Source organism: Aspergillus foveolatus, assembly GCF_047715535.1.
Source record: "Aspergillus foveolatus strain CBS 279.81 unplaced genomic scaffold BDW70scaffold_6, whole genome shotgun sequence".
NCBI classification, from domain to species: Eukaryota; Fungi; Ascomycota; class Eurotiomycetes; order Eurotiales; family Aspergillaceae; genus Aspergillus; species Aspergillus foveolatus.
The window spans coordinates 470,176-493,845 of record NW_027396070.1 but is presented as its reverse complement, the minus strand read 5'-3'; the positions used below and the strand labels follow the sequence as shown (position 1 = coordinate 493,845).

The 23,670-nt window shown below is 51.1% G+C and overlaps 9 protein-coding genes across 9 annotated transcripts; 6 read left to right on the top strand and 3 right to left on the bottom strand.

The window, feature by feature from the left end:
* Positions 1 to 3: 3 nt before the first annotated feature.
* On the top strand, positions 4 to 1,672 carry BDW70DRAFT_102915 (agmatinase). Its single transcript, XM_073734327.1, has 8 exons — positions 4 to 397; positions 457 to 651; positions 716 to 869; positions 915 to 938; positions 997 to 1,018; positions 1,064 to 1,106; positions 1,152 to 1,377; positions 1,431 to 1,672. The coding sequence occupies exons 1-8, from the start codon at positions 140 to 142 to the stop codon at positions 1,634 to 1,636; spliced, it is 1,128 nt and encodes a 375-aa protein (XP_073599480.1). The 5' UTR covers positions 4 to 139; the 3' UTR covers positions 1,637 to 1,672.
* Positions 1,673 to 3,077: 1,405 nt separating this feature from the next.
* Positions 3,078 to 4,134, bottom strand: BDW70DRAFT_102815 (uncharacterized protein). The gene is made up of 2 exons (XM_073734325.1): positions 3,418 to 4,134; positions 3,078 to 3,359 (listed from the first exon to the last, which is right to left on the bottom strand). Exons 1-2 carry the CDS (start codon positions 3,797 to 3,799, stop codon positions 3,238 to 3,240), a joined length of 504 nt encoding a protein of 167 aa, XP_073599479.1. The 5' UTR covers positions 3,800 to 4,134; the 3' UTR covers positions 3,078 to 3,237.
* An 18-nt stretch (positions 4,135 to 4,152) lies between these two features.
* BDW70DRAFT_147832 (uncharacterized protein) lies at positions 4,153 to 5,290 on the top strand (the record flags this gene model as incomplete). The annotated part of the gene is made up of 2 exons (XM_073738780.1): positions 4,153 to 4,261; positions 4,335 to 5,290. 2 exons carry the CDS (start codon positions 4,153 to 4,155, stop codon positions 5,288 to 5,290), a joined length of 1,065 nt encoding a protein of 354 aa, XP_073599478.1.
* Positions 5,291 to 6,010: 720 nt separating this feature from the next.
* On the top strand, positions 6,011 to 6,580 carry BDW70DRAFT_156822 (uncharacterized protein; the record flags this gene model as incomplete). The annotated part of the gene is made up of 1 exon (XM_073740249.1): positions 6,011 to 6,580. The coding sequence occupies one exon, from the start codon at positions 6,011 to 6,013 to the stop codon at positions 6,578 to 6,580; it is 570 nt and encodes a 189-aa protein (XP_073599477.1).
* A 24-nt stretch (positions 6,581 to 6,604) lies between these two features.
* On the top strand, positions 6,605 to 9,713 carry BDW70DRAFT_147830 (mannosyltransferase complex subunit MNN9; the record flags this gene model as incomplete). Its single annotated transcript, XM_073738779.1, has 6 exons — positions 6,605 to 6,774; positions 6,932 to 7,087; positions 7,148 to 7,421; positions 7,471 to 7,859; positions 8,512 to 9,631; positions 9,693 to 9,713. 6 exons carry the CDS (start codon positions 6,605 to 6,607, stop codon positions 9,711 to 9,713), a joined length of 2,130 nt encoding a protein of 709 aa, XP_073599476.1.
* Positions 9,714 to 10,032: 319 nt separating this feature from the next.
* On the bottom strand, positions 10,033 to 11,752 carry BDW70DRAFT_129519 (Zn(2+) transporter YKE4). Its single transcript, XM_073735633.1, has 4 exons — positions 11,551 to 11,752; positions 11,307 to 11,457; positions 10,313 to 11,249; positions 10,033 to 10,264 (listed from the first exon to the last, which is right to left on the bottom strand). Exons 1-4 carry the CDS (start codon positions 11,692 to 11,694, stop codon positions 10,249 to 10,251), a joined length of 1,248 nt encoding a protein of 415 aa, XP_073599475.1. The 5' UTR covers positions 11,695 to 11,752; the 3' UTR covers positions 10,033 to 10,248.
* Positions 11,753 to 11,925: 173 nt separating this feature from the next.
* On the top strand, positions 11,926 to 12,866 carry BDW70DRAFT_129518 (nucleolar protein 16). The gene is made up of 2 exons (XM_073735632.1): positions 11,926 to 12,092; positions 12,154 to 12,866. The coding sequence occupies exons 1-2, from the start codon at positions 11,962 to 11,964 to the stop codon at positions 12,719 to 12,721; spliced, it is 699 nt and encodes a 232-aa protein (XP_073599474.1). The 5' UTR covers positions 11,926 to 11,961; the 3' UTR covers positions 12,722 to 12,866.
* A 259-nt stretch (positions 12,867 to 13,125) lies between these two features.
* On the top strand, positions 13,126 to 14,392 carry BDW70DRAFT_156817 (uncharacterized protein; the record flags this gene model as incomplete). Its single annotated transcript, XM_073740248.1, has 4 exons — positions 13,126 to 13,208; positions 13,278 to 13,409; positions 13,496 to 13,539; positions 13,605 to 14,392. 4 exons carry the CDS (start codon positions 13,126 to 13,128, stop codon positions 14,390 to 14,392), a joined length of 1,047 nt encoding a protein of 348 aa, XP_073599473.1.
* Positions 14,393 to 14,601: 209 nt separating this feature from the next.
* On the bottom strand, positions 14,602 to 21,984 carry BDW70DRAFT_170783 (putative ABC bile acid transporter; the record flags this gene model as incomplete). Its single annotated transcript, XM_073743023.1, has 6 exons — positions 14,602 to 18,257; positions 18,306 to 18,819; positions 18,869 to 19,177; positions 20,380 to 21,562; positions 21,615 to 21,755; positions 21,827 to 21,984. 6 exons carry the CDS (start codon positions 21,982 to 21,984, stop codon positions 14,647 to 14,649), a joined length of 5,916 nt encoding a protein of 1,971 aa, XP_073599472.1. The 3' UTR covers positions 14,602 to 14,646.
* Between the last annotated feature and the right edge of the window lie 1,686 nt (positions 21,985 to 23,670).

Genomic DNA, 23,670 nt, shown 5'->3' with positions numbered 1-23,670 from the left:
GGTTATCGCGATAAGATAAACCGACGGTTGGAGCTGTTGGAGTCTTGGAGCTATCTCACGCTCTATTTAAACAGCATTGCTAACATTGCTTTCTTCCATAGACAGATTTCGTCATCCAAGGCAATCACCGTTGTTGAAAATGCACTTCCTCGCTGTAGGACTTGTCTGTATCCTCTCCCCAGCCCTCGCAAGGGAAATCACCTTCCCTCCTATTGCAGCCATCCAATCAGACCAATTCATCCTCGGTCAGCTTGAGAAGAATATCGACATCGTCAGCGGTAGCCAATTTTCCGGCTTAACCACGTTCGCTCATATCCCCTACGTCAACTGTTTTATCGACAGCGAAGCTGAGTCAACATCGTATGATATCGCCATTCTTGGGGCACCATTCGACACGGTAGGTCATGGAACCGGTACCGTCCATGTCGCTGCGGACTGCTTACCTCGGTTGCGCAGGGAGTCACGGCTCGCCCGGGTGCGAGATACGGACCCGGAGGTATCCGACTCGGCTCCCGCCGCATCCAAGGCTGGAATATCTACACGGGGCAGAACGTCTTTGAGAGTTGGGCAAAACTTGTGGATTGCGGGGATGCGCCGTTGACGTGGTTGGACAATACGGTTGCATTGAAGCAGCTTGATCTTGCACATAAGGTACTTTGATTTTCACTTCCTCTCGTCTTTCTTTTCCAGGAATGCGAGGCTGAGGTTACGGCAGGTCATCTCTTCGCGTGCGACGAACAGTACGGAGAATGGCGGTACTCCGCGCATTGTTACCCTGGGAGGGGACCATACGACGACGTTGTCGGCTTTGAGGTCAGCGTATAAGCATTTTGGGCCGGTTTCGGTGATCCACTTTGATAGTCATATTGGTAAGCGTCTTCTGAGTCTGGAGCATCCGTTGCTGATCGTGGTAGATACGTGGGATCCTGAAGTACTAGGTAAGCCATCTTAATTCTATATAGATCAAGCGTTGCTGATAGCGATGTGATGAAATAGGCGGCGGGATTTCTCATTATGCGTAGGTATGCCATCCTATACTTCGAGCGCTAAACTCATTGAACAGTGGCGTCAATCACGGGACATTCCTCCACATAGCACATGAAGAGGCAGGTTATCAACTCCTATGGTAGTGCAGAAACTCACAAGAATAGGGACTCATCCGCAACACCTCCATTCACGTCGGCATTCGCGGCCCCGCCATCCGTCCCAAAGGCGACATCAGAAACGATATCCGCTGCGGTTTCTCGATCATCAAAGCCCGGGATCTAGATCGCCTCGGTGTAGCCGGTATAGTGGAGGAGATCAAGGCCCGTGTTGGTAACAGCAAGGTCTACATCTCGGTAGACATTGATGTTTTGGATCCTGCTTTTGCACCAGGTACGTATTTCACCCCTTCATTAAGAATCATTGTCCGCTGATTCCGGCGGTAGCAACAGGAACCGCAGAGCCCGGCGGATTCACGACCCGCGAGCTCCTCTCTATCCTCGACGCTCTGCGCGGTCTGCCGGTCGTTGGCGCAGACGTGGTCGAGGTAGCGCCAATCTATGACACCACGGCGGAAACGACCACGCTGGCTGCGGCGGAGGTCGCGCATTCTCTGCTTGGGCTAATGGTTGACACTCCAGTTGTTGATTAGACGATTCGAACAAGGCGTGTGCATGGTACGTATGTCATGTAGATCGCAAGTATGAGGAACCAAATATGTAGCTAGGCTCGACTAAAATTATGGAGGTAGCTTGATTGGTGTTGTAGAATCTTTCTTATTGCAAGATCAAGTTTGATCAGTACCGAGGCCATGAACTGAAGTGATTCATAGCCAATGTCTACACTTTGACCAACAAATACACCCCCATTCCTCATAAAGTATATTGAACGAACCATTTTCGTACTGCAAGGTAACTAATAGAGGTATATTCATGCCTGAGGCGACAACTTTGACCATAACCCTAAGATATACTGAACAGCACAAAAAGACAGAGGAAGAACTCAAAACAATGCAGCAGCAAAAGCTAGCACCAGTTGCGAAAAAGATGCTGAATGTATCTTTCTCTTCTGCCTGTTTATCGGGATTTACTTAAACGTACTTTTGCCGATGTTGCGTAGCATCTGTAGTTGCCTAGTCGGGGCCCCAGTTGGGTTAGTTAAGTCAATTGAAGCGCTCTAGTCTCCTGCGTCCACTTCAGAAGTTTCACACCTGTATAATAGATGATGTGTGGTATGTGAGCGTAGCTTCTGGGCTTCCGCACCCAGACGGGTGACCTCCACGAGGTTATGGCTTTGTCTTTCGCCAGTAAGACAATAGGTTGGAGGTTTTTTGCCTCGAATTTCAGAGAAATCCTGACAGGAACATGAAATCGTGACTGAGTTCCAATGAGCCAGATAGCGACGTCACGCCATTCTGCAGACAGTACCTGAGGGGTCGGATGTGACTGAGATGGTGGGCGGAATGTGATTGTGGCGCAATGAGAGTTCCTGAGGGCCTCCTGGAACTCCAGCGGTAGCCGTCTTCGCACACTTGACTAGAAATGGACATTGGTGATGACGGCCTGATGACCGCCGAAATCTGATTTGAGGCAACCTATATTTATCGATGATTCATCCTGGGTCAGCAGTGACCTGACTGGGCTTTGCTGTGGCTGTTGATCGGTTCCATGCAGTCGGATCACTAGGAAGTGATGCAATCTAGCCCTAACTATCGGATGAGCTGCAGGACACCAGATATATCAGTCGGCGTCAGCAGATTCCGGCATTAAGCGGCGCAGCTACGAACGCGTCGATCTTCAGCAACGCGTTTTCTATATGCTTTCGCGAACGACGCGTGGTCGTGAGCTGAAGCTCTCAGAGGGGCCCGGGTGCTGGTGGTCGTCTGATCATCGGCTAGCGTGGCTGAATGTCCACCTGAACACACAACAGTAGGGGACAATGCCATGATACACCAAAATAGAGACTGAGACCAGGAATGCTCAGGTAATTCATAGCACGTCGCGATCCGATGAAGCGTGTGAGATGCACCGTATTATCTATTGATCTTTGCGCCCCTGGTCGCGTCAGTATGAAGTCTTGCATGAGATGAAGTATCATATAGTATTTAATATACTGTACCTGCACCGGCAAGTATGGAGGGTGAAACATCCCTTGCATCTCAAGCCCACCGGCCTGGCTTGACTCAAGGCTGATGGCTGCGTCTGCCTTGATTTTGTCTCTGTTGCGTCCTCACTGTCTCTAAACCAGGCTGGGTCAGCCGAGTTCTTCGCATGCGTATACCTCTGTTTGTTGAGTGACTGCTGAGAAATCCTCATCAGCTGGAGGCCTGTTCGCACTCTCGATATATAAATTGAGCTGAAGATCCATCAGAACTGGTAAATTCCTGTCGAGTCTGACCGTCGTTATTCGTCTTCTTATTTATTCCCCTTTCATCGCCCTTCCTGCAGCATGCAGCCACAGTCCGCTGGTAGCCGACCGGTGCCGAGAGCTGCTTCTGTGCGCCCTTGAGTGATGCTCGTCCACAGACAACCTCGATAGCAGGTTGATCGCCGCGTCTGACATAGACTGAGATTCGTAAATTGCTGGAAAACTTTGTACGCTCATCTCGTCTCATCTGCAATCCTCTCTTGGTTTCGTTCCTGAGCATGCACTGGGCAGCCTTGGTACCGCTCGATGGTGTGGTGCCCCATTTGCTCTTAGCCAATGGGCCATGGTTGCGAATTACCAATGACGCCATACTCCTGTGCCAAGACCTGTTCCTTTCCCCGCAAAAAATCGACTGAGTGACCTTAGTCAATGGCTGTCGTGAGACCATCTTGACTGGAAACTATGCTGACGAAGGGGAAAAAAAGAAATAGGAATTCGAAAATAGAGCCCGACTAGCAGATCGGTCAAAATCCATTTTTCATCGTCAGTGAGGAGTTGAGAAGGCAGAAAGAATCCCGTCAGCAGCTGGAAGATTTTCCCTAGTTCCTGATCTCCCGGGCGCCACCACTGTCACGGTCAGATTCGCCAACCCATGGCTTCTCCACGTAGTCCACGCACTTCCTCCTATTCAACTCTGACCTCCTCATCCATTTCTTCCCCTTTACTGTATCCGTCGTCCTGCAGTTCAGCAGATTCCGTCCCCCGTTGCACCAGTAAGTTTGTCCCAGCCAATTCTTTATCATGCCGATCGTCCCCTCCGATCGCCCTTCTCCTTTGGTTCAGGATCTCAATCTGACCTCTGATGGTGCCTCTCCATGCCCATCTCACACCTGGCACCTCCACTTGACACGTGTGGAATGCTTCGTCAATCCTCTCTGGCATTCTCTCTAGCGTAGCGGGCTTGCTAACCATGTTTTGTTCAGCCAACTTCTCGTCTCCTTCTCCGTCTCCTCATCGGCTTCACACTCGTGACCATCTGGAAAGTTTGATCGCCAAACACGGTCGGCCGACTCGCTTCTCCCTTTCATCCCTTGATGAATTGACTACTACCCGTTCCACTTATAATCCTCCATCGCCCCTCCCCCGCTCTCGTTCGCCTGCTCCCGAACTGTCCGATCCGTTTGAGGACTCCTCTTCGAACTACCATCCACGGTCAAGGCCTATACCGATACCTAGGACGTACTCTGCACACGAGGACGATATCCCTGTCACGCCGTTAACTGGACGGTTCGAACGAGACTATTTTCCTCATCGCGATAGCTCACCAGAAAGAAATCGAAGCAAACGCACTCGGCCCCGGCACCGTCGTTATTACAGCGACAGAGACAGAATGCGTTCTGATAGCTCGACCTTTTACTCTCCGGTTGCTTCGACCATGTCCTCGTCGGGGCGTCCCGACTCTCCGCAACAAGCCCGCGGTCAAACCACAGCCAAGTCAGCCCCGACATTCCATCTCGGTGACCTCCCTCGGTTCCATCCCGCCGTCTACCAATCCTCGACCAACTCTCAGTCCATGGCTGCACCGCCGTCGCCACGCCAGTCTCGACAGAACGTATATCGTCCATCGTCGTCGTCCCGAGATCCCGTTTCTCAGTACCGGGAATTCTTCGAGGGCGTTGTTCTTCAGAAACCCGTGTCCCGCCCACTTTCACCCAGTCCGGCTGCCCCTCGATTAAATCCGCTCAATAGCCCAGGCCCTGTTACGCCGCTCGCGTTGGAAGAGGCTGGTGGCTATCTTTCTGCCGGCACCTCCAATAGGTCGGAGCTGTCACGGGAACTCCAGCGTTCGGCGCCGGCGCCTGATCTGTTGGACCGTATGCTTGCTCGGGAAAATGACAAGGTTAGACAAAATGCACGGAAGCCTACCATGGGGTGGTAGAAATAGAGCTCTTCCCCGCCATTTTACGTTCGGTTTTATTATTTTTCTGGCAGTTTGGCCACGGTCTCGGGCAGCTTCAACTCCTACCCTAACTTTCGACTCTGTATTTGACATCACGTTATACCCCGCATCGGCATTGCAAGCACTGCAGCTTTAGCTTATGGCCCGTTCAATGTTACGGCCTACCTTTTCCCTTGTACCAACGCTCGTTATCGTCTTTTTTCTCTATCTGGTGGACACTACGGCTTTTCAGGGTTAATAGTACCTAGATTAGATCCAGATCAATGCATTATTTTAGACTGTTCGCGAACTAAGACGCCTGTTGACATTATTCGCAGATTCTCGCCTGCTTATCTGTTTTGCCAGATTAGCAAAAATACCAATCCGACAGGCGCCAGTGGCGGCTATACTGAAGTTTGCAGGATATGTCGCCGACATAGAGTGTAGGGCGATCTAACCGTGTTCTTGTACCCCAACGGCTGCGGGGAACCGCGATGTTAGCCAAGAAGAGTAAATGGACTAGTTATTGGATCTTGTACTGTGACAGTTGCTGGTGTCCAGAATAGGCAGTATTACACTGTTATTGAGGATGAAGCTTTGCTCCGCCATGGCTAGAGTTCCGCGTCCCATAATACTTTGCGGCATGTTTCAGAGGTACCATACTACACCGTGCATTTTCACTGGAAGCAGTGGTCTCCTGAGTCTGCTGTGCTGTAGACCATGGCGATGGATCTATATACCCCTGAGAACTCGCGTCAAAACGCTGGACCAGATATGGGCAATACAATTTATGTTAATTTCACCTTCCCATACGCTCAAATGCTTACCTGGGATCTAGCACACAAAATGATGCAGAAAAGCGATCGTCAGTCCAAGTCTCTTTTAAGGCCTGGGCGACCTCGGAGACGAACTGGTGCTCCCCGAACAACTGGGGAGCAGTGGGGCCGGCAAGCATACAATTCAGAGCCCCCTCTTCAAGATCTGCATTTCTCCATCTTTCTTCCTCTCTCAACTGTTTTGCTTCAATTATTCCTTCCTGCTGCTGAAACCGTCCCGTTGCTCAGGTCTTCAGCTCCCCATCTCTCGACATACTCCCCCGACCGCAGGCAGGCAATCGGTGAACCTCCCGTACAGACCAATCCACCGCGGCGGCCGATAACGGACCGATTCCAAACTATCTTCGCAGCTTTGACGACGACCACATCAGGAGAAGAGGAAGAAGAAGAAGAAGAAGGAGAGGAAGAGGAAGAGGAAAAATATAAATATACTGGTGTACGAACCGGGGGTTGAAACGGATATATTATAGCACACAAAATGTCGTCTACCCCAGCATCTGTGCCCGCCTTGGACGCGGCCGAGTCACAGTCGCAGTCGCAGTCGCAGTCGCGGAATGCCGTCAAATCGGCGCCTAAGACAGGTTCGAAACGGGACTACAAGGGATTTGTGGCTGGAGTGTTTTCGGGGATTGCTAAGCTGAGTGGTGAGTTACCCTGCAGATTGTCCAACATTGGAGCATAACTAATAATGGCTCATGTGTATGTTAGTTGGTCACCCGTATGTTCTCTTGCGCCGGTCCTGCCAATTATCCTTCGCTTCGCATTTTAGGGATGGAAACGAAAAATGCTAACTCCATCCATAAAGATTTGACACAGTCAAAGTACGGTTACAAACGAGTAAAGACGGGCATTTCAAGGGTCCCCTAGATTGCGTACTCCAGACGGTCAGGAAAGAGGGTGTTTCGGGTTTATACAAGGGGGCGACGCCGCCGTTAGTTGGGTGGATGGTGATGGACTCAGTGTGAGTTGCGCTGCGGTCTCGATTTGAGCTATGCGGAGATATCTAACAGGGACTTTGCAGAATGCTTGGGTCCCTAACGTTATACCGCCGTCTGCTTCTTGAAAATGTCTTCTCGAAACCTTCAATACGTGCTGTAACTCCGTTTGCGAAGAACCAGTCTGACCTTCATACGCTGCCGAGTTTCGGACACGGCATTGCCGGTATCATGGCGGGCACGACGGTCAGCTTTATAGCTGCCCCTGTTGAGCATGTCAAGGCAAGGCTTCAGATCCAGTACGCAGCTGATAAGTCGAAGCGGTTGTACAGCGGGCCGATAGACTGCACGCGCAGAATTGTACGGAACTTACCCCTTCCTTACCGACAATGTACTGATAGGCCCGCAGCTTAGCACCCACGGCATCAGCGGCCTCTACCGTGGCCTCTGTGCAACAATCCTCTTCCGCTCCTTTTTCTTCTTCTGGTGGGGCTCCTACGACGTTTTGACGCGTCTGATGAAAGAGCGAACTTCCCTTTCAGCACCAGCAATAAACTTCTGGGCCGGTGGTATTTCGGCCCAGATCTTCTGGATCACGTCGTATCCGTCGGACGTGGTGAAGCAGCGGCTCATGACGGATCCGATGGGCGGGACGCTGGGCGATGGGGAACGGAAGTTCCGGTGGTGGAAAGATGCGGCGAAGGCGGTATATCGGGAGAGAGGGTGGAAGGGCTACTGGAGGGGCTTCGTGCCTTGCTTCCTCAGAGCGTTCCCGGCGAATGCGATGGCGCTGGTTGCGTTCGAGGGGGTGATGAGATGGCTGCCTTAAAATAGCACTGCCCTCTGACCGGAGGTATAAGGCACATATTATTTATGAACATCCATATATACGGGACATAGATTTTAAGGCGAACAGATACTGCAAATAGTTATGGCATCAGCTTGAGAGGGTTCTGAATGCCGTTGGATGTCATGGTGGCAGTTTGTTGGCTGGAACGCTGCACTTCCGCTTCCGGCGACTTCTCGCGAGTCACCGAGACGCCCGTAAGAAGTTGTAGCAGAGGTACTGGGGCTGTGACAGCGAAGCCTTATTCCGAACCCCGACTACTCCGTAGCTAAGACTGGCAATTCGGCCTCTACAGACGATCTAGGCTCTGCCAGGCGAGCTAATAAACCGACGATTCCCATTGCGGGTAGTCAGCCAGTGATCGTCGTCATCACCCATTTCTCCAGCTCCAGCAATCTTCTCTCCAACTACAGCACCTCCAGGTTTCCTCTTCCTCTTCAAGCTAGAGGTGCGCTCAATTACCTGATTCTGGAATTGCGCTCTGGAGTGATGAGCCACTTGGCACACCGCCGATTCGTCAATTGACCACGTACGACCGAAACGAACGCTCCGACACTCTAGTTACGGCCACCGCTCGAGAACAGCTGGAGTCAAACCGGCCAGCATGGCCGTCGCGCGCAAAATGCGGCGTACGAGTCCAATAACCATAGTACTAGCCTCGCTAATGGCAATCGGCTTCCTTTGCTTCCTATTCTCCTCTCCATCCACACCTCCAGCATCGACCTCTTCCACGACGACGAATTCCCGACTCGAAGACACAGCAAAACACCCTCTCTCCCCTCCCACAAAACCCTTTATCCCACAGCCAGTCCACGGTGACGGCCGGCACGTCCAGGCGCCACCCGTTGTGAAATATGACCTGAACGCCCTTACAACCAGCAGCGACTCAACCAGCCACTCCGAGCGCATCCTCATCCTCACTCCTCTCGCTCGCTTCTATCAGGGATACTGGGACAACATCGAGAAACTCAGCTACCCGCACGAGCTCATTAGCCTGGGCTTCATAATCCCACACACAAAATACGGCGACGCCGCACTCTCAGCCCTCGAAAAAGCAATTGCGAAGACACAGACAGGGCCTGAAGAGAACCGTTTCGCATCTATCACAATCCTACGCCAGGACTTCGATCCGCCACTGATAACCCAGAACGAGAAGGAGCGCCATAAACTCGAGAACCAGAAAGCCCGTCGTGAATCCATGTCCCGCGCCCGCAATAGCCTCCTCTTCACAACTCTGGGTCCTGCCACGTCTTGGGTCCTCTGGCTAGACTCGGACATCGTCGAAACCCCAGAAACCCTAATCCAAGACCTCACCTCGCATAACCGCCCCGTAATCGTCCCAAATTGCTTCCAGCGATACTACAATACCGACACGAAAATGTACGACGTCCGGCCATACGACTTCAACTCCTGGATTGATTCCTCTACTGCCCAGGCGCTGGGCGATACGCTAAAGCCTGATGAAATCCTGCTAGAAGGGTACGCGGAGCTCCCGACGTACCGCACCCTCATGGCCTATCAAGCAGATACTAAGAATCCGCGCCCGAAGCGTGTCATTGATCTCGATGGCGTGGGCGGCACGGCGCTTATGGTTAAGGCTGAAGTGCATCGTGATGGGGCAATGTTTCCTGCGTTCCCGTTTTATCATCTCGTTGAGACAGAGGGGTTTGCAAAGATGGCGAAACGGCTGGGGTATAGTGTGCATGGGTTGCCGGATTATTTTGTACGTTTCCTTTCCTTCGCCTTTCCTTGAATGATGAATGATGCTAACGGTTCTTGTACAGGTATACCATTATAACGAATGATGTTTTGTCTTACTTCTTTCTGGACTTGAGCCAAAGTGCTTTTTATTGTTTGGCAATGTCTTGCATCATATGTTGTGTTTGTACTTATAGAATCGGCTGGGATGGATGGGTTAGGCTCGGTTAGGTTAGGTTGCATCATGCATTCGCACCCAGTGTGAAAAGCCTTCTTTCCTTTAATACTTCTTTTATAGATCTGGTTGGTACGGTAAAGACATAGGCGGCACGAGTAGAACTATGGCATGACTAGCCTACATGGCTTGATGGTGTATTATCATTAGCTTGATATTACTCTTCTATATTCTCTCTTCAGTAGTATAGTCTTGGTCCTAGAGGGCTGGCACTCTAGGATGTTTGATAAAGAATTATGGACCCGAAGTCGAGAGGGCCATGGATGGGTCAAAGTATTTCTGACATGGCCTGGGCTAGGACAGAAGATGTTCAAACTGTTAGTTGTGCCCCAACAGAAGCTGAAGACGGTATCATGGCAGATTCATCGACGTTGAAGAAATCATGACACGTTTGGTGCAGGCCTGATTTAATCCCAAGAGATTCTACAGCTGGGTCAGCATGGCACAAGACGCTTATATGGGGGAACTAACGCAAGCATAATCCCAGCCCCAACTGCAACTGCCGCAAACTGGACAATCATTTTCTTAATCTCAACGCTTTTATTCTTCCCCGTCTCCAACAGCTCGGGAATAACCGAGACTGTACCGACGTACAGAAACGTCCCCGCCGTGAAAGGGAGGAGCATATCGCCCCATGTAAGACTTGTTCCGAGCAGGCCAGAAACGGGCGAAGAGGCAAGACCGTCCGCAGTGGTGGGGGAGCCGGAGCCGCCGAGCTCCTGCACGGCAATGCCGATTAGAGTGCCTAGGAATGCTCCGATCGCTGTTACAAACTGCGCGCCCATGGCCTTGCGCTTGGAGAAGCCGGATTGGATGAGGAGGGCAAAGTCGCCGACTTCGTGGGGGATTTCGTGGAAAAAGACGGCTACAGTCGTTGTTGCGCCGATAGTGGGGGAGGCGTAGAAAGAGGATGACATGGCGAGGCCATCGGTGATGTTGTGCGTAAAGTCGGCGATGAGATTGAGGTAGCCGCCGAGTTTGACGCTGGGGTTGATCTCATTTTTGCCGCTGTCGGCATCAGGTGTGCCTGGATTCGACCCTGCCGTCTTGCGCTGCTTGAGCATGGTGTTGGGAGAGGTTGTGCTGGCGCCAGTGGCTACAGCAGTCTCGGGCGCTGAGTGGGAGTGGGAGTGTGAGTGCTCATGACCCTCCCCCCCTGTTGCGATGCGGAGCGTTTTATCCATTGCGACAAATGTGAAGAAGCCAACCATGATGCCGAGGCCCAGCAGGAGGTTGCGGTTTGGCTCCACCATGACGAAGCGGACGTGGTCTGGGGAGTCTTCTCCGAGGAAGATTTCCGGGAGAAGATGGAATAGCGTGTCACCGAGGAGGCCCCCGACGGCGAAGGCGACCATGACGGACAATGACGAGGGGTCGATAGTAGGAGGGCAAAGAGCTAGGAGGAAGTCTAGCGAGGGGAGGGTTAAAAGCGCGCGACTGTATGTGGACTACGGATAAAACATACTCGGAGGTCCGGAGATGTATACTGTAGCAAGAAGGGCATTCACTGCCGGGCTGCCGGGGAATAGAATCGAGAAGATCTTGGACGTTAAGCTTGTTGTTGGTGGGCTTGTAGCGCGCTTGTGTTCATTGAGGGACTCCACGAGGGGACAGCTCTGATAAAGATTAGCCTTTGAATCAACTGACGTAGAGACAGCAAAAGCGATGCTGCATGCGCTTTGACATATTCAAACTCCTTAATGACGTACCTGCAATTCCTCCTCGATCTGGCTGACAGACAGCTCACCAACCGCGAAGGTCTCGTGAGCCGCAGCCAAAGCAGAGAAGAAAGCGATTCCAACAACCAGCGCAAGGCCAATTCTGCGTGCGGGCGAAGTATTGAATAATAACATCCTGAAGCTCAATCTAGAAGAACTTGACCCTAACACGAAGCTGCTTCAAGGATAATTTCCAGTTTCCGAATGTTGTCTTAAGAGGGAGGTCGCGAAGTAAATGGCCGATGTCGCTTATCAACTATCAGGGTCTAGTCAAACACGCCAAGACCAAATGCAAACAGCGTCAAGCACTTTTCGGCGATAAGATTAACGATTTTTATCCTGAGCTTTTGCTTCAAGTCTGCCCTCACAGCTTATCCACGGCCACACAGCTACACATTCAGGATGGGTAACATTCGTCAGGCAAAGAAGAACCGCTCCTCGGCGCCCAAGCAAAGGATGAAGCGCAAGGGCGTGCTTAAGAGCGGAAAGAAGAAGATCAATGTGCTGGGTAACGCAATCATCGCGGAAAACTGGTATGCTCGCTGCCACTCACAAGCTCGAGGGAACGAAAGGCTAATTATATTTTGAATTCAGGGACCGCAAGGCAACACTTACACAAAACTACCGCCGGCTGGGCCTGATGCACCGCCTTAACGCACCATCAGGAGGATCCGAGAAGCGCAAAACCGAAAATGGCCTGGAGGAAGTCGCGAGCTCGCTACACATCAAGGGTAGCGTTGATGCAATGAAGGACTCTGCCGTCAGCGAAACATTGGTCGAACGGGATCCCGAGACCGGCAAGATCATTCGAGTGATCCGAAAAGATGACGAACAGGTTGAGATCGCGGGGCGTAAAGTCCGTAGCTCGAACCCGCTCAATGACCCGCTAAACGACCTATCTGATAATGAGCCCGAAACCAAACCGCAAGTGAAGAAAGCTGCAAACCAGATCGTTCAACAACTTGAGATCCAGGCCGACAACGTAGCACCAAAGAAGCCCCGGCATCAGAGCAAGCGGGAGGAGGAATGGATCACAAGGCTGATTGAGAAACACGGTGACAACTATGCCGCTATGGCGAGGGACATGAAGTTGAATCCGATGCAGCAGACTGAGGGTGACTTGCGACGGAGGATCAACAAATGGAAGGCGAGCCAAGCCTGAGTTGTTTTTGGTTGAGAATTGAAGCGCATGTGCGGCGAATATGGCGTTAGGTTGATTTCGGCAAAAGTGTCTTCTTGTGGGATTCTAGAGTCGGTCATGTGTTGATGTTGTCCTGTTTATCTCCCTGGACATGCATATAGTGTCTGTATAGATATAACTGCAATACCCTCCCAATATGAAGTGTGCTTCTTAATTCTGGCGCTTTGGACATAATGTGCTTAACAAATATATTCAACAAAGCTTGTCTTGCACTCAACCCTAAGCAAATGCACTCATTTCCTTTGCGGGACGCGCTGTAAACAAACAACCTAACCTGCTCATCCTCTCACCTTCTCTATTTCATCCTTTTCCTCAACTTCTCTTCTCCTGGTCAGTACACACAGACGAACACGAAGATCGGCACAATGAGCCCCGTCCTTATAGCGCTCACCTTCATCCTCACCCTCGTCATCCCCCAATCCGCCCTCATCCAGGCCCAAATCAGATAGTATGTTTCGCTTCTCGCACGCCCTCTCTTCTCTATATAAATGGCGTCTGGACTAATTGAAAGCCTCAGTGATTCCAGAACGAACCACCTCCTCTGCCCTGCCCCAAACAGGCAGTACTGCGCCGCAGCATCCTTACAGAGCTCGTCCATCATCTCCTGTACGCAGCAGGGGACAGCTGAAATCCGGTCTTGCGAGATTGCGTATGGCCCTTCTCTCTTCCCACATCCGCTGATCTTTGTCACGTTGGTAAATAGACTAGAAGAGCTAATGCGGCGGTCGTTAACAGGCTGTCCTCTATTCTCCCAGTCGGATTCGAACGAGCTGGTGTTTGTGAGTAGTGTCTAACTTGCTGCTATCAATATATTCTCAGTCTAATGAATACTGCTGGATTCCAGGTTACGAATCATCCTTACAATCAGGAGATGCGGTGTGCGCTTTCAATGGGACGGGATATACCCTCGAAGGACTGGAAGTGAATGTCCCAGAGACAGTTCTGTGTGATGGTATTCCCCCGTTTCCATTCATTCCTCCATTCGCCGAGAACCACAGCGAAAGGGAAGAAGAGGAAAAAGGTACCACAAGCATCAAAGACTTTTACAGTTCTCAGCCGCCAGTCCCTATATTGCGTGCAGATGAGAACCTTGGTCAGTATTCGTCTTACTTCCCGGTCCAGGGTACGTCCAGGGCCCCTTCCCTCCGCGGCGGAAGTCCTTTTACGTTGTCTCGGACCAGTGTAGACGAGGAACCCAGTTCTATCTGCTCAAATCCTTGGACTAGACACGAAACCAGGAAATCGGATATACTAACGCTGAATATCATCCTCGTGATTCCCATTACTCGCACTGATTCGAGCGAAACACAGTCGAAGCCGTATATTTCAACGACGCCTTCCGTACTTGTGTCAACCACCGCGATCGGTAAAGCAAGCACGGCCTTGCCATCGTTTTGTACTACGACTAGCGGTGACGGTATGGCGGGTCAGGATACGCCAACGTCTTTCAGTACGGTGGCCACTTTGACACCATGGGCGGTTCCAGTAATGGGCTGTGAGGATGCGTCTAGAGTACATGAGACTGGCGTACCAAATAGTGAAACTCACCCGCGGAAGAGGACAGTGGCGCTTAGCGCAGGCGCTGTCTCCGTGTTGACGCTCTGGATAGGTGCAGGGACATTGTTTAGTTGATTTCAGGCTGTTTACGGCTGGTCCTGAGATGACCTAGATTCTTGCTTCTGGATTCTATATGCTGCTTGTTCACTAACGAGACAAGTACGATTTGATGCGATACTGTATGCGTGAATGTTCATATTCGACTGTACTTTGCTCAAATCTTTTTTTATGCATGAATAGCGCTTGTGCTATTCCACAAATCATTCGTCCGTTAACCCAAAGCAGTTACTTCTTGCCATCCAATAGAGCCATATCCTACTCTATCAAACCTACATTTCCCTCACAAACCCGCTCCTCTTTACAGCGCCCCCCTCCAACTCAACAAAATAATCCGCATCCTTGATCGCCTCCAGCCTATGTGCAATCGTCACAACCGTCGACTCCCTCATCTCCTCCCTAAGCACCTGCTGAATTTCCAGCGAGCTCTCATTATCGATCGATGCCGTCGCCTCATCCAAAATTACAATCGGGCTACGGCGCAGCACGGCCCTGGCAATGCCAATAAGTTGGCGCTCGCCCTGGCTGAGGTTGCGGCCACCGGCGTCGACGTTCGTGCTTAGTGTCCAGTTGCGTTTGTTGCCGCTGTTGTTGCCGTTACTGTTACCACTACAGATGCGGTTCAGTACGGCTTCGCATTCGGTGTCTGTGTACTCGGAAACAGGGTCAAGGTTTTTGCGGATGCTGCCGGCGAATAGGACGGGGTCTTGGGCGACGAAGGTGACGCGGGAGCGAAGGGCCTGTTTGTCGACCTGGGAGATGTCGATACCGTCAATGAGGATCTGACCGGAACCTGAGCCTGAGTCTAGGGATGGGGTTGGGGTGACCACTGCAAGCAGGGAGATTGCGAGAGTTGACTTCCCACTTCCGGTTCGGCCGATCAGAGCTGTTGTTGAGCCGCCAGGGATCCGGAGGTTGATGTTTTTTAGTGACGGGTCTAGATGCGGCGCGTAGCGGATTTCAACATTTTCGAAGACGATGTCCGCGCCGAATCTCGGCCAGGACGCTGGAGGCGTAATTGTTCCTGGTGGTTCTTGGTCAACATGGAGGAGCTCGTCGACGCGTTCGACTGATACAAAGTCCATCTGCAGCTGGCCATACTGTCTGCAAAGAATGTTGGTGGAGAGTATGAGGTTGTTTGCTGCGATGAGGGCGAACGCTGCGAGGCCCGGGGTTACGTCGGTGTAAAGGGCTAGAGCTGTCAGGGCAAAAGTGGAGAGGGCTGAAAGGCTCTGGAAGCGGTAGGAGAGCCAGCTCTGGAGGGACCAGTAGAAGTGGTCCATGCCTTGGAACTTGTCGACAACAGTTATTACCCTGTCCTGGAAACGGGGCTCGGCATGAAAAGCGCGAACTGTGGTCAGGCCGTGGAGGAGCTCGCCAAAGTTGGATATCAGAGGGCTCAGGGAAACCATTTCTAACCGTCGGAGACTTTGTGAAGTTGGGAGAAAATGCAGGAATGTGTATACAAATGTGGCGGTGAATAATACTGAGAAGGCGAGAAATATTGGCGTGACGGAGGCGATGACGAGCACGGAGGATATCCAGGTGATTATTTGGAAAGCAATGAGCTGGAACTGCTGGCTGATATCACCATCAACCACACCGATGTCTGATGTCAGTCTGTTCATCAACCGCCCGACAGGAGTCACATCAAAGTATCTGAAGGTTGCATGGCTAACGCCCTGCATAACTTCCTGGAAGAGCTTCTGACCCGCGCAGTAAACGATGATAAGCATGAAGAGCCGAGCAATAAGCATCATGACAGCCGTGAATGTCGTAACTTCGAGGAAGACCAGCAACCACGGCCGCACGTCCTCAATCGGCGCAGGGAGCTTGTCAAGAGGGTTCGGTGGTATCCACCTCAGTGGCCTTGGTATAGCTGAGAATGTTGTCCACTGTCTAGAGGCAGTTTCCCAGGCAGGGTGCCCAAACACGTTGGTGACTTCATTATATGCCTCTCCCCATTCCTTCAGAAACCAGGACTGCGCGATTGCCGCTAGACGATATATCGAAATCACAATGATTAGAGCCAACCACCACCTGTACTTTCCAGCTTTAATGTAATTCCAGTAGACTGCCGCTTTGACACCCCATTCAGCGCGGTGTTCTTCCTCAATGAACTTGGACGGAACGGCCGCTGAGTGGTCTTCAAGCTCCGCCTCATCCACTGCATCGGGATCGTTTAAGGCCTTCTGACTGTCACTTATTTCGTCCACACCATCCTCAAGAGACTCGGCAGACTCCACTATCGCCCGGCCATCCTCAATGCGCACAATCCGGTTAGCAAGATGACGAACAAGATGGATGCGGTGCGTGACTAGAACTACTACACGACCATCCATTAGACGGCCTGTTAGACACTTGCGAACAATTGTCTCAGCCGTATTATGGTCCAATGCTGACAAAGGATCGTCAAGCAGCAATATCCTAGCCGTGCTGTAAACCGCCCTGGCGAGGGCAACGCGTGCCTTCTGTCCTCCAGAAAGCCCTATCCCATTCTCACCAACAAATGAAAGGTCGCCATGCTTGAAATTGGACAGATCCGGAAGTAGTGCACAAGCATCTAATACTCGCTTGTATCGCTGCTCATCGTATGGAGAGGAGAACAGAATGTTATCCCGGATACTCATACTCTGTAGCCAAGGCGTCTGCGCACAATATCCCATCATTTCACTGGATATATAGGAAGTTCCTTTTGTTCTGTCCAGCTCGCCCAGGAGCCCTTGGAGGAGGGCTGTCTTCCCAGATCCCACCTTACCGTAGATAACAGTGAGCCCCGGAGAGATGCTCAGGTCGATATCAGATAGGACAGGTGAGGTTTTGCCAGGCCAAGCAAAGGAGCAAGACTGCAACCTTAGTGGAGCGGAATCTCCGAACGATGTGACAGCCCTGCATTCCTTATCAGGCTCGGTCATAAAGTCTTCTATCCGCTCCATAGCAATAGACGCATTGATTAATACAGTGATCAAGTTAGGTATTTCGCTAAGCCGAGCCTCAAGCATAGTGAAGAGTTGTAGTGCGGGAAATATAACGTCAATGCTTAACGGATGGCCGGCCAGCAGCGTATAGGCATAGAGAGCCACGACGGGAAAGAGGCCGCTAGCAAAGGTACTGACAAGTGTAATAGCAAGACCCCATAGCCTCGTTATGACGCGAAGTCTCAACTCGGCATTCCGAGCCTCCATGACTTGCTGAAGCCAGTGGCCTTGCCAACCATACCAACGGAGATGGCGGAGTGCTTCCACAAACTGAGACGAGACCTGAAGCCTCGCGTCCGTTGCAATCCTTCGCACTCTCTCCCAGCGAAGAAGCGTACGAGTGATTAGTGCATTAATAGACTGCGCCACTAATATCACCAAGATTCCAAGAAAGCAGGACGGTCCAAGCACTCTCCAGACAAGAACCACTGCTATCACCAAGCTCAGTGGTTGATTTAACAATGTGTCAATCTCCCAGAACCGCTGAGCCACCTCATATACATCACCGCGAAGGAGGTTGAAGATTTTTCCCATCGAAACTGGAGCTTGGGACTTTTCTTTACGAGGAGCTCGCCACGAGGTCAAAAATCTCCAGAGCCAAGATACTTTCGAAGAAGTACCAGCTTGCTCTTCGTGTTGCTGCTTATCTTCCGCAGGCTTATCACCAGGGGCTTGGTCAAATACATTTTTCCTTACCAAAGCTTTCTCGTACACCATCATCATCATTTCACCACGACTGCGTTCGTAGCATCTTCTTCCGTACCACAGATTCAACACCCGCGACTGCGCAGCTACTAATCTGAGCACAAGTGATAACAGTGCATAAACTAGCGCAACGCGATTAGAGCGGTTCTCCTCTTTCATTGCCCGTAGGAGTTGCTGGAAGAGCAGGGGCGTCGAGAATTCTGCGCTAGATTAGCGACCGCTTCGTCCACATAGGGAGGGTGTCAGACCACATATCATTTGCACGATTGATATTGCGCTAATAATAAAGATATCGATGCCGTTGGCCTGAAGTAGGCGGCTAAGGACACTTCCTTGGAGCTGCCGAAACTTCTCGTGCAGCCTCTTGTGCTGAAACTCGAACCCGAGATACCAAACGTCATCCTCGTCTAGCTGCCGCTTTTTACCTATGGCCATCAAGGGGGCCATCCAGGACACAGTGAAGAATTGCCAGAGCCGCAGATTGTCCTCTGGACTTCGGAAATTACTGGACGGCTTCTGTCCCACGGCACTGATATCAATGCAAGGAAGCGAAACCGGGCGAAGGGGCATTGCAAGCATGACGGCGCAACCCAGTAAAGCGGCGGCTGCTGCCAGCTGAAAACCAAACAGGTTGGATACTGCGTAAGCATCGCGGTTTACGATGAAAGCACATTCTATGATTCCTGTAGTTAAGAAGTATGGGAAAAGTACTGTCGGACACTTCCTCGGGCGCTCAATAGCCGTCAGTAGTACAGCTCCGGACTGTATAAACAATATCAGCCGTCGTTCGTTTAGCGAGCATTCTACTTACCCAAGAAAAAAGAAGACTAAAACTAGCAAGATCTGGGCCATTAAGCACGAGCTTGATGACTTGCGCAGCAGCACCAATGGACGAAACCACCAAGAGACAAATGACCCAGCCCAGACGATGCTTCGCATGCTCCAAAGGCAGGTCTGCACCCTGGGGAACTTCTTTAACAAACGGCTTAGCCCATTTTGGCCGGCGGACAAAAGGCAGTTTCTGAAGCACATGGCTTAGCCAAGCGCATAGAATGATAGCCGCTGGGACCAGGCAAAAATATGTGACGGCGCATGGCGATAGTCGAGCATTGGGCGAGTCCTATCAGCATGATTTAGTGTTAAAATAGGCGTGTAAATGCAGGGTGTAACTTACCCAAATGACCCGACACCCACCCAGCCTGCCATACTCCATTCTGAATGGCACTGACTGGATAATCAAGGATAAGAATAAGCAATCATCTGGAAGTGTGAGTTCTGAGAGGGGAGGTTGGACAACCTCCAACGACCGGTCAGACCGATTGGCGGAGAAATTCATGCCTGAGGCCCTCATTTGCTTCACCACGCCCTAATCATGATCGAGGAGGGGAGACACTAAAAGCATTTAACCACAAGTCTACATGGTCGAAATCATGCTTCACAGCACCGCTAGTTATGGCTTTGAGCTCAGAGGGTGGAGCCAACAGTAAGATACTCGGCAAGTTACGTAGGAAACTTCGACGTTAAATCTTATATACACTTTCTAGCCTCGTCTTAGTACTTAGCCCATGGCTCCGATTAGCCTTCTGCATTATTATCATAGCGACATGAGGAGCTCTAGCGTAGAAATCACTTCTTAGGTTCTTTCTGATGGCTATATCTTGGGCGTCGAGATACGTTGGAGAAATAAATAGTCACCAGAGGGTAATACCGTGTACCAACGTCAGCAGTTCGAAAGTTTCGTTCAAGATGAAAAAAAAAAACGAAAAGAAAAGAAAAAAGTGAAGCCGCACTTCCAGATAGCACAGAATCTACATTACGATAGAGTATGCAAAGGGCACGCTGTCGAGGTTCTGCCTTGTCGTTATCATAATCAACAATGAAAGGTCGTTGCTTCCAGACGAAGCTCCAGAGAGCTCTTTAAGTGAAACCTTCAACATAGCATTGCGAACCATATACGGACCGCATTGCAGGAATTTAAGCGTCCAACTCGCATGGTGGTTGTACTTTTAAAGACGGAAGTAGGCGCCTGAGCCCCGAATTGAGCTATAACAGTTGCGGACCACTATCAAATATGGGCTGGGTTCTCGAAGTCGTAAACCAGAGAGTAATTGACGAATTTATCGAGACCTCTTATTTTGGGTGTTTAGATTCAGAATAACAATATATTGGGATTTTCCTGCTTCGGTGCAGCTGCAAGTTTGAGTTGCTATCAGCGAGAAATAAGAATAATCCATCTCTGTGTATCCACAATCACGCATTGTTACCACGGGTCTTGGCCTTCTCCTTCTCCGCTGGCATACTGATGCGTTGGACGATCCGCACCCAGCGTCTTCGCCTCCACTCACCCATGATATTGGACCCGGGACTCCCCTTCTCCTCGTAGTCCTGAGTAGCCCTTCCCTTGCCCTTCTTCTTGCCTTTCTTTTTGTCCCCAATCTGACCAAAGTTCCCATATCCAAGGGCAGACGCTACATCATCGTCGCTCCTAGGGGATGACGCAGATGGAAGGTCCCAAACCCAACCACCAATCTCATCAGAGCCGGCACCGCTTTCGGAAGGGCTACCTGGCACTTCAAAGCCAACGCCTGTGATCATGCGCTCAACAACCCATTCCCGGCAGTCGAGATCTAGCTCCCATTTCTTGCTCTTCCACGCCCAACCGGCTGGGGGTTGGACGTCTTCGAAGAACCGGCACCCCTTGGGACGATCGCCTGCGATGCGAGAGGGGGATAAGGGATCGTATGGTACCGCGCTAAAGAGGAACGTTTCCCAGTCCTGCTCGGCGTAAGGGGCTAGTGAACGATATTGGATCTCGAATATCTCCACCTCACGTTCCTCGGGATATGAGTCCAGTGATATGTCATCTAACAGCTTTTTGAAGGGCATATGTGGGGCTGGTGCTTTGACAGAGGGTACTTGGGTCAACTCTTCGCTGCCAAGTTCAGCGGCGAGACCCTGAAGGAATTCTTGAATGTTGGGATGCTTCGATAACAGTGCGGCATTGCCGCCAAAGAGCATGATATATCTCCAGGGGATAAGATGTGCAGTCAGAAATAGTACGGCAGTTAGGACTGTGCATGAGAGAAAGACAGCGGAAGACAATTTTTCATTGGAGAAGTTTGTCATTGGAGCAAGAGCGGAGACTGCCGAGTCGTGCAGATCAGAGAAGTCGGCCATGCAATTCTGCAGGTCCCGCATGTTGCGAAAGAAGTCTTTGGACGTCTCTGGCGCAGGTTTGATCGTCTTTGGCGGAGCTAGCGCAGGGCCCTGATACGAGTAGTATGGAGTTATGCTGGATGTTGACGTTGAGGGCGGCGGAGGATGGCGCGCCAGGAACGTAGGAACCATGACGAATAGAAGTATCGTCGCAATGGGAAGTACGACCAGTAGGTGGGGATCGAGACATATAAAAGAGTAGACGAACAGGAACGAAAAAGTATGGGACGGTTGCTTCCAGGCAAATAGGCGCTCAACCTGCTCCTGAAAGTGGAAAACAATACCGATCCTGCGAGAGATTCAGCTTCGGCCATTTCTTGCCTCTCATGCATTATATTTACCTCGCATTGAATCGTCGAAAGTTGTTGCCCATCACAGGAAGACTGAAAGCCGGTCGCTGAGCGTCTGGAGGGACGGGCTTTGCGCCCACCGAGACCGATTCATCGTGCACATCTTCCACGGGGACGACCTGTTCTAGGATTCTAAGGTCCAAGTTAGCAAGAAGCGATATCCATAGTCAAGGGGGCGTATTGAGATTTTTGAAGGAACATACTTTGTGAGAAGCCTATCCTGCATGGAGTGACGGATGCTCGATACCGATCTCCCATGGCGGCTGGAGTTTGGATCGTCTGTTGATGCGCTCTGTCGACCTCGTAAAGGCGGGGTGGGATCATCGCGGTCAGCGAAGGCACCGGGGGTGTATTCCTGCATGATAGCTTGAGCAAGATGCTGCCACAGAAGCAAGACGGTGCCGCATCTCTGACGGGTGAGATACTGGGGAGAATGACGTTGGAGGGACTCGGTCGATGTAGCGAGAGCACATGCTCATGACAGGCACAGAAGCCGAGAAGATTGGGGTAGGTAAGACGCCAAGACAAAGTAAACCTACCTTATCAATTCAATACTAGGTAAAGTATTTCTGCTAGAGGCATAAAATGCGGCTTGTCGGTTGTAATAGAGATAATAGCTATCCTAACCATCTATTCTAATTCGGTCCTATACTGCGTTATACTGCGTCCGTCTTGACAGAGAGAGTTCACGACCGAATGCGACCATGCTTGCTCTGCAGCGATCGGCGGTTAATTTCGAGAGTTTGTGCTGTTTGCAGGCAGAATTGGGACCCAGCACAAAAAAAGGAGCAGGGGGCACTAGTTTCGTCTCGTGGTGGTTCAAGAGATTATTATTATTATTGTTATGGTCGGCTTGCTGGTTTAGACTACTGTTGTCCTTTCTCTCGGACTCACTTCCTCTTGTCTGCTTTCAGGACAGCCCCGAAGATACCTAGCCCGTTCAACGCGTTTGTTTTCGCCCATTCACTACGCTGTTGTTCCTTCCTCCGGTGCTATACGAAGTTTACTTACGCTCGTACCCTGACCAACGCCAAGTCCAGCAGAACTGCTCCCCGACCAAACTTCTTTGTCGACTGCTTCGATACAGTCAATATAACCCCAACCTGCTTCTTGGAGAACCGGTCAAGGGTTTTATACTCTACATATTCAAAATCGTGTCTACGCATCTCAAGAATTCCTGGAACAGAGCCTGCTGTTCTTGATCCCCGCAATGGACCGCTAACGACCTTTCATGGTCGCGCGACGCTGCTGGTCAAGGCTTTCTCTCGTTAGGCATTGATGCAATTTCGCTTCTGAATGTTCTTGCGATTGGGCGCTCACACCGAATTTTTCCCGCTTTCCTCCGTAAATCTCTCTCCCTGGGCGTATCCCCCGCGTCCAGAGCTTCCCCGACCGAAGTGTGACCATGCCGGAAAAGCTGTCGGACCAGCACACTGCAGGAAAGGGGCAGTTGCGTCAAGTGCAGTCCAGACCGTCTAGTCCGCTGGGAAATGAGAACGCCGCGTTGGCCGGTAAGGGATCTCGAGCCTATCCGTGAGAGTTCTCTTGGGGTTCCGAATCGCTAACAACCTTCTGTCAAATGTAGATCCTACTACTCCTGGCCGCAGACGATTACAAAAGCACTCTTCAACGACCTTCCTAACCGATGCCTCCTCTAATAATCTTGCTGGATCTAGACTGAGTAACCTGAGCAAGCGGAGGCTCTCTATTCGCGATCAGAGGGTGCCCCAAGGCCCGCGGCCACAAGAGCAACCACGCAGGTTTGTTCCCTCAGTTGCCCGTTCTCGCTTCTTATCGCTGGCCATTGTCCGTTATCCATATCATATAACTAACATGCGATTGTTTTACAGTTCGGGCGCGGTTCACCACTCTGGCAACTCGTCCGTTGACTCGACGACCGGATCTCTAAAGAACAGCAATTCACGTATTAGCCTGCGGTCCACGAGCATGAGTAATCTTGCTAACCAGAAGACTACCGAAAATATGGAGTTCCTTGCTCCCGTTAACTTCGACGACTTTCATAATAGCATAATGGCAGAACCGAGTT

Bases quoted from the DNA above. Each gene is read 5' to 3' on its own strand.
- BDW70DRAFT_102915 (XM_073734327.1), top strand. From the start codon at position 140: ATGCACTTCCTCGCTGTAGGACTTGTCTGTATCCTCTCCCCAGCCCTC. The intron at 870-914 runs GTAAGCGTCTTC...TGATCGTGGTAG, and splicing joins CCACTTTGATAGTCATATTG to ATACGTGGGATCCTGAAGTA. The intron at 939-996 runs GTAAGCCATCTT...GTGATGAAATAG, and splicing joins GTGGGATCCTGAAGTACTAG to GCGGCGGGATTTCTCATTAT.
- BDW70DRAFT_102815 (XM_073734325.1), bottom strand. From the start codon at position 3,799: ATGGTCTCACGACAGCCATTGACTAAGGTCACTCAGTCGATTTTTTGC. The intron at 3,360-3,417 runs ATGAAAGGGGAA...ACAGGAATTTAC, and splicing joins TGCATGCTGCAGGAAGGGCG to CAGTTCTGATGGATCTTCAG.
- BDW70DRAFT_129518 (XM_073735632.1), top strand. From the start codon at position 11,962: ATGGGTAACATTCGTCAGGCAAAGAAGAACCGCTCCTCGGCGCCCAAG. The intron at 12,093-12,153 runs GTATGCTCGCTG...TTTTGAATTCAG, and splicing joins GCAATCATCGCGGAAAACTG to GGACCGCAAGGCAACACTTA.
- BDW70DRAFT_129519 (XM_073735633.1), bottom strand. From the start codon at position 11,694: ATGTTATTATTCAATACTTCGCCCGCACGCAGAATTGGCCTTGCGCTG. The intron at 11,458-11,550 runs GTACGTCATTAA...AATCTTTATCAG, and splicing joins AGATCGAGGAGGAATTGCAG to AGCTGTCCCCTCGTGGAGTC. The intron at 11,250-11,306 runs GTATGTTTTATC...TCCCCTCGCTAG, and splicing joins ATACATCTCCGGACCTCCGA to ACTTCCTCCTAGCTCTTTGC.